The 8,699-nt window shown below is 30.8% G+C and overlaps 1 protein-coding gene across 1 annotated transcript; it reads right to left on the bottom strand.

The window, feature by feature from the left end:
* Positions 1-7,636: 7,636 nt before the first annotated feature.
* LOC112683736 (protein FAM200A-like) lies at positions 7,637-8,378 on the bottom strand. The gene is made up of 2 exons (XM_025554893.1): positions 8,258-8,378; positions 7,637-7,983 (listed from the first exon to the last, which is right to left on the bottom strand). The coding sequence occupies exons 1-2, from the start codon at positions 8,376-8,378 to the stop codon at positions 7,637-7,639; spliced, it is 468 nt and encodes a 155-aa protein (XP_025410678.1).
* Between the last annotated feature and the right edge of the window lie 321 nt (positions 8,379-8,699).

The raw sequence follows: 8,699 nt of genomic DNA, 5'->3' as shown, positions 1-8,699 counted from the left end.
TATCGAATTGAACTTTGGTTGGAAAAAAAGTTAATGGTCGAACTGCACAGGGTCTAAGAAAAACCAATAGATACAATTTAAAAATAAAAAATAAAACTTACGCTTTTTGTAGTTAAAATGTCAATCGTATTGTATTTTTATGACTAGGTAATCGTTTGATTTGAGATACACAACAAAACGGTTTTGAAATTTTTTCGAAACTACGCTCAGAAGACCGCTATATATTACCTTTTTGATCTAAGCGCAGTTCGTCGTTTTAAATGAAGCGCAATACTGTACTATTCCCGTTCTATTCACTAGAGATATAACGCGAAATGCGTACACAACTCCGTAACCGACCGATTAGTACCAACTCGGTTGGATACGCGGAAACCTGTACATACCCCGTATACCGTGCGTTTATCAGGCACAAAGGTTAGGTTAGGTTAGACTGTTCGGTAGCGATCCGTATTTGCCGCGACATCAAAATGCGGTCTCGCTATCATCCGACGATCGAAAAAGCGTAAGCGATTGTGTGTGATTCTTTTTTTTTGTCTTTAATTTCGGTACCGGTATACATTTTACACTGCGGACGATTGGTAAACAACTGTGATCTACGGTATTCATGGTATTCAATACAGGATTGAATCGAATGATCGTCGCAGTTGTCTTGTTAGTCGTCCGCTCCATTTATTTACCATTATTTATAATACATTATGATTAATGTATTTATTATAAGTAATAAAACGTACTTATTGGTTTAATTATTATTTAAACGAACTAGTGATTTCATAATATAGTTTTACACTACTAATTACTAGAATTTAAAATTTTTATTCAGTAATCAGTAAACCAGTTACTATATCAACTAAGTACTGACCGAGAGATTTTTTTTTCGAGTGAATCTGTCGATTGTTAAATCTTCTCGATTACTAACCTCTCTATTGTTGAAATCACTCGATTTTTCCCATCACTACACAAAACAAAAAAAAAAAAACGTTTTTCAGAAATAATCATATGAAAACTTTAAACCATTTCCATCGATAACTTTTATATACGTTCAGGGGCGGAACTGTAGTTCCAATTGGGGTCGGAAGACGGGGATTTGTCCCCAAGTGTAAAATATTAGATGGTGTAATTTTTGTAATTATTAACAACTAATTTAATATTTTTAACTTTGTTAAATACTGTTATTAGGTTAAAACTCAATAAGTATGATTGTATATTTATTATTAGAAAAAAATTATCGAGAAGAGTATTTGATTATTGGTCTATGATAGGGCGTAATTTTAACATTTTCTCCGGGCGTAAAAATTTCTAATTCCACCTATGTTTATGCTTTCTTATAAACTAGTATTTATTATTATAATAATTTAAACAATTAAATTTCATACATGTTTCAAATATTTGAAAATAATTGTGTATGTTTCAATTGCATCTTTGCAATGTATTGCTACTTATTATATTTAGGTTAAGTCTACCTGATTGATGATTCCTCTCATTATACAAGTATTATATTCGTATAATTTTTAATTTTAATGTGCTGAGTTATTCAAAATTCTTTTTTTTTAATTTCAAACTTATATAACAGAACTTAATAATCTTCCATTAAGAGGTCATCGTAATTATGGAGAACTTCAAATTAGCTCTGCTACAAATGAAAATCAAGATATTTTTCGTAGTCAATTAGCTTTTCGATTAGATTCTGGAAATGATATTATGAATGAAAATCAAAAAAATATTAAATAATCCTAAAATTATGAGAAAATCTGTGTAAAATGAAATAATTGAAGTTATTCACGAATTTCTCATTGATAGTATTGTATTCAGATGCGGATCTGAAGCCTGGTTAAGGGGGGGATAGGAATATTTATGAATGATATATAGAGTAAAATGAATACTTGATCGTTAACTAAACAATTTATTGAAAAATAAGTACAAGGCTTAATACAAATAATTAACTATCTAGGTAACTTTATTTAAGTACCTATAAAAATTTACTATTAAAAAATATTAATTACAATAATAATTTAACATCTCTTTTTTTTCATTTGCAAACCAATTAATGACTTCTTCTATATTTGCAACTAGCTGAATAACCTGGCTTCACCCATAGGTATGCTCTTTTTGGTGTTACATATTATTTTTTTTGTTTATCAGTTTTTATATAAGTTTATTTTTAGATGTTTTGACCCCGAGTTGTCCATGTATTGTAACAACCATAAATTGTCAAAAAATGAATATATTTTAGTATTTGAATACAAATTTTAAAATAAATTGAAATCGGAGAAATTTTGAAATAAAATGTAGCCTATTAAATTATAACATATTATTAAATTATAACTCACTCTATATTATAAGAATATGATACATGGTCATGGTCATACTTGACATATTAACAATGTAAGTAGTTTCAACGGAAAATGCTTGGATTCAAAAAAAATCATACCAAATATAATATTTAAGCCCTATTTAACCCTTTTTCTGAAAATATGGCCAAGAAATTACATTTCCAATAATTAACACCTCTTAACCCTTATAGAAGTTTAATTTTGGAAAATACATTCTTAAGGAGTCAGTATATCATAAAACAAAACCATTGGCTAAATTTTATAATCATAGCTTCAGCGGTTCCAGCTAGGCGATGGTGAATCACCCAGAACAAGTCATTTTATATAAATAGAAGATAATGTCATTATGCGTACACGTAGTACGATACACGGAGTATTTCTTTGTGTGATAAGCTATTGATAACACAAATCTATGTTTGTTTATCGATGTCTATAGGAATTAAATAAATCTAAAAATACGATTTCCAAATATTCCTATACCTCAGCTTATCTGTATATTATAAAATCAATGGTTATAGTTCGGTTGCTGGGTTACAACATTGGTCGTATATATAATAGTTATCACAATTATTATTTATTATTGTGAAATACTACTTATACAAATTTATACATAATTTATAGGTATTTATAAAATTATTATATTTACCTATATAAAAAATATTAAATACATCTGTAAAAAAAAATGCACAAGGAAGAAAGATAATCGCCACGTCCCCCTCCCCCCGAAGATCTGCCTCTAATTGTATCTAATCTAAAATAATCAAAATAATTTTCCACGGTGCTCTACTTGGAGGTGGTAAGCAGGGGGACTGAGTACCCCAACTAATTTTCATAAATGTTAACGTTTCTTTACTATCATTACGTTATAATTATAACACTTAACAAGTTTTGGGAAATTTTTTTTTTAAGTAAACAGAATCCCCCTTCTTTAATTTTGCCAAGTCGAGCACTGCAAATAACGAAAATACAGTAAATTAAAAAGGGGCTGATTCGTTGATTGCTATAATATGTAATCGTCTGGCTTTGGAGGGATATAATATCTTGAAAAGTTACACGTCGAATGATCGAGTGAGTGAGTTTTATGTATATACGTAAAAGTGACGTGCCAACCCATTTTAAAATCCATTCTAAACGTAGCGCGTAACGCAGCGTGTTATGGATTTTGACCGAAGTGTTATTTATTTATGGTTTTTTTTCGAATTCCAAGGAATAATAATCGAAATTTCACAATTCTGATAAACCTGAAGTACCATTACAACCTCCCGATCAATCGCTTAAACGTCACGCTGTATACTTGTGTGTACCGAGTAAGCGCTAAAAAGAGTAGATGTAAACAATGTATAAAATGATCTTTCGATGTGTTCAATGGCCACTTTTCTCGTTTTATATTGAGAACACGTGAAACGCTATTTTTAAAATATAAAACTTGTCGTTACGACGATGACGATGACGTGTAAACATTATTTTTTGTCGTCTTTTACAGACGGCAAAGAATAAGTTCTACAATCCTTGGTCGTAAATAAATGTTAAAAGTAGAAGTAGTCGTGCTCGCGCTTTGTTGAAAACATACGGATGAATGTGAAAAACTTTGCTATCGAAAAAACCGATGAATTAATCCACCGATTTTTTTTCAAATGAAAAATTGAAAAAAAAATAAGGTTTACATTTTAAACAAACGTAATCTTGCTCGTCAGGTAGGTTAGTTTTTATTTGTTGAAATATATTCATAAATTAATGTTTAAGACGTTTGGGGGAAGTAAGCAAGGTTAAATGAAGAGTTTGAAACAAGGAGCTATGATGTATAACCTTTATAATTTTTCTTTAAGGGTTGTGTAATATGATCTGGCTGACCACCACGTAATTGGTAAGAACCGTGACCTGATATCGTTATGACGACGACGATGACAACCACAATATACGCTACGTTTGCAAGGAAGCTAATAATCCATTTCGACGGGCTCTGAAAGTATTTATACTCGTATACGTATATAATGTTACTAAATACAGAAAATTATCTCTGTAAATGGTACATGATGTACAAGCTGTGAATTGTACAAACGAAAAAAAATATATATAAATATCATGATAACACTCAGAACATGTTTTAATTTATTTATTGTAATATTATTATTTATTATAATATTATTATATAAATATTTAATATATACTTGTATATTTGGAAATATTTTTTTTTTGAAAATCACTGTTTAGTTCCAGTTAAGTTTTACCAATCGTAACAGTACACATATACATCTATACTTGTGTACCTATTTACGTGATTTATGAGCACGTCTATCGCAGAAGATTGAACGTACTTGTTCATTAATAATATGAACACGATATTAATATTTTATCAAAGTCAAAGAAAATGTAGTTCAAATTCAATTTTAAAACATATTCTACGTAAATTGGAATAGTTATAAAAATAGTTTCTTCATTTGAATCACCTAAGACACGTTGTACATATTTAAAATTTTCAAATGGACGTTTTGTAGGGATTTCTGTCGGCATGTCATAAATTATATGTTCAATATGTATATTTATTGGAAAACTATGGTGTTCAATTGTTCAGTATTATTAAATACTGTTAGTCTAGCGAAACAAATAGATAATTAAAAGATGAGAATCGGAGGTGATGTTGCTTGATAATGGTTTTATTTAATGGAGTTTATTTTATTTATTCATCATCGTCAAGAGTATAGTATTAGCGAAGAGAGGCAATTTCTTAAACTTGATGTATTAGAACGAGAATCGAATTGTTTCTGTGGATTTCGAATAGTAGCAATGTGACGATATTGCTTAAGATTATAACCCATTGAAATATATCCTTGTGAAGTTTACAGCTAGAGTGTACCACCTGCAGCAGGATGCTGCATTATTTGATGCTCACAAATAAACTATTTTCATATTCTTTATATGGTTCTACTATTTAGTGATTTAGCAGTGCTCTGAGTGCGCATGATAGTTGGAATGTTTTAAATTGGTCTTTGCCGACTATACGCGTTTGTTATTGAGAGAACTTTTTTGTTAAACGCACAAGACATCCACGAACTCATAGAGCACGGAGATTCTCTTTGTTTTTTTTAAATGCGCGGCCACCACATGTTAAAATTTTGGATTTGATGATTAAAAACTATATTTATGAACCTATTTATTTCAGTACTATTAATTACAAAACAATATTATTGTTCATAGCCACAATAATAGTAGGTAATACATGCATTATTAATATATTTACATTCTGTACATAATTGACACAATAAGAGTATGAGCTATTGTCATGAAAAAATTGAAAATATTGAATAAATAAGTCACCCACTGATGACACTTTCGTCTTTGTCTTTTAATTATATTATTTTATACCATATATTCTTTTCTTTTTCTTTTGTTTCTGGGGATTAAGGGTGTAGTAGGTCTCTGCACCATTTTCGTTTAAGACGACAAGGAGAATTACCAGGGATAGTTAATCCAGCTAAATTTTTTATGAGTGAGTTTGGTTGTGAGAAAGGCGTAAGTGGAACCGTTTATAATAATTTTTGCCTCTTCCTGAATTGTTTCATGTGTAGATCTTTAAGTAGGGTGTGATTTGATACGAATGGTGGAGAATTGGTTATTTTTTTTAGTGTTATATTTTGGAATCTCTGAATTTTATTTAAATTAAAAATATTTGCATTGCCCCATAGCCTTATGCCATATGTCAAAATTAGCTTTAAGAGAGATTTATAGAGGAGTCATTTAATATTTAGTTTTGAGTATTTTTGTTGACGATTATGGTTTTGAGCATTCGTAAGCGGGAGTTGTAATTTTTTGGCTTTGATGTGATGAGCCCAGGTAGGATGGTGATCGAGAGTTAGCTCGAGATATTTAACATTTGGGGATGGGGGAATCTGAGTACCAAAAAGCGTAACCTCTGGGCATGGTGCTAATTTGAGTATAAATGTAGTATGTACTGATTTGGATTGGTTTATTTTAAAATGCCACTTTTTGTACCAGTCTTCCATTAATGAAAGATGGTTTTGTAGGTTTTTGGAGGCTATAGTAGGATCTGGACTGGATGATATAGCTTTATCGTCCGCAAAGTAGAAGACATAAATATAAAAAAAAAATAATTAGGTAATGTAGATATGGAGGATTAATGTGTGTATAATATTATCGATATTTGCTTTTTCTAATCAGTGTTAAGATTACTATTTATTATTTACGCGAAGTGAACTTGAAATACTACCATCATAGTATTACATATTGGCAGCTTTGAAAAAAATATAGTTCGCCGCCCAATGAAAATTCTTTAAAAAAAATGCACTGATTACGTGACGAGGGTTCGACAGTTATTGTAATTTTATGAATGTTATATTGTTGTTATTAAAGACACTGAATGGAAAATTAAGAATTATAATAATAAAGAACGATGCGATAACAGTCTTACAAATATCGAGTGAAACGTGGGATGTGAAAAAAATTTCAGCGGACCTATTCGACATACACGGATTACTGTAACCAGGTATTATATTATTATTTCTTCAACTGCTAATATCGTTCCAGCTCGCGAACCGAACCCGAAGCACATTAAATTTCGTCTAGGAACATCGTTTTCGGTATGATACATCCACCAACGTGACACCGTCTAAGTGACCTACCCGAAACCAACTCTTGACTAACATCAGTCTAGATCATAAAAATATTCACGAACGGGTGGTGTAGCACCCATTGCCGTAATCGCTGTCCTATTCTCGTTGTTTCCAAATCAATGCGCGCAAATCTTTTGCTCACGATTCGGCCGCATTTCCGAACCCGCTCGGGAACACGAACAATTATACAATTTTATTTCAATAATAATTATTATTATAATCGTAAAGAGCGTAAAAGCTCTGAACTGCATTGCCGCGCAGCCATCCGCTGCTCGGGTTTTACGTCACATAAACAATGCCGTTCGTCTGGCGTTTGCTGTTATTACGAATTTTTTTTTTCACGGGGATCGTTCATAAATTCTCAATTTTAATCGTATCATATCGCCGAACGTTCAGTTTTATTGTCTACGCCAGCGGTTCCCAAACTTTTTCATTCAAAACTCCCTAATAATTAAACATTTTTTTCACGCCTCCCTCAAAGAATGTTCAATAAAATAGGTTAAAAATTGCTTAATTTATAATATTTATTAGTTTTAAATTTAAATTTTAATGACAAAAAAAAACCAGTAAACTTAATAATGCAAACATGATAATTAATAATTAATGCGAACAATGTGCTTGTTTTTCGTTTATTAATTTTTAAAAATTAGGAATTAATGTAGTTACTGCAACATGCATTTATTTTTCCACATTGAGTGTGGATCGATATTTTGATTTTAATATGGCTACAGCTGAAAATTCTGCTTCACATAAATACGAAGTGGCAAATGGTATTAATATACGTAAATCTTTGTTGCTAACTTCAGGATATTCATCTTTAATACTGTTCCAAAATCCTAAAAGTGAATATGAAGATAATTGCATTCGTAATGAAGAATCAGATGAAATGTCGATTAATTGTTCCTCTTCTGTAGTTGTGAAATTTGATGGTGGTTTTTCAGTGAACGGGTCTTTAATCCAATAGTACTGTTTCATTTCTTCTGGGAAATATTTCATGAAATGAGTTTCAAGATTCATCAGATGCTCTAAAAATATTGTCTTTAAATTCATTGGTAATTCAAGTAATTCAATTATTTTAAAAGTGGAAAATAAGTGGTTTGCCATTTTCTTCTGTTAATTTTCTTTTCCATAAGTTGATTTTTTTAATAAAAGCAACTATTTTATCGTATAATTGCAGAATATAAGTTTCTTTACCTTGTAAAGATATATTAAGTGAGTTAAGTTTTTCAAAAATATCACATAAATAGGCTAATTTTATTACAAAATCACTATCAACAAACATTTCGCTATTATTATAACCTTCTCTATTTAAATAAGAATAAATTTCTTGTCTAAGTTCGAATACTCTTGAAAGTTCATTGCCTTTAGATAGCCATCTAGAATTACAGTAAAACAGTAGTATTGTATGTTCTGCTCCCATTTCTTCACACAGTTTTTGAAAAAATCTTGCTTTAACAGGTCTTTTTTTTACATAGTTGACTACTGCAATGTGCAGTGTGCAATGTGCAATGTGTGTCGTGTATGGATAAGATAAGATAATCGTTTCTTCAAAATTTTTATCGGACATGAAATTGATCTAAAAATAACAATATGTGTAAAATTCCAACCGCGCGCCGCACCACCCTTGTTAAGTGCTCACGCCTCCTTTGGGTGGCGCGCTACACAGTTTGGGAACCGCTGGTCTACGCATTTCTATACTGCGCTCGTGGCTCTATCGTTTTGTTTTTATGAAACCAAAATT

This window comes from Sipha flava, unplaced genomic scaffold (assembly GCF_003268045.1).
Source record: "Sipha flava isolate LNK unplaced genomic scaffold, YSA_version1 233_pilon_pilon, whole genome shotgun sequence".
NCBI classification, from domain to species: Eukaryota; Metazoa; Arthropoda; class Insecta; order Hemiptera; family Aphididae; genus Sipha; species Sipha flava.
Note: the sequence above shows the minus strand (reverse complement) of the source record. Positions and strands in the feature narration are given on the sequence as shown.

Coding starts and splice junctions, on each gene's coding strand:
- LOC112683736 (XM_025554893.1), bottom strand. CDS start 8,378: ATGGGAGCAGAACATACAATACTACTGTTTTACTGTAATTCTAGATGG. Junction 7,984..8,257: donor TTCTTATTTAAATAGAGAAG/GTTATAATAATA, acceptor CAATATTTTTAG/AGCATCTGATGAATCTTGAA.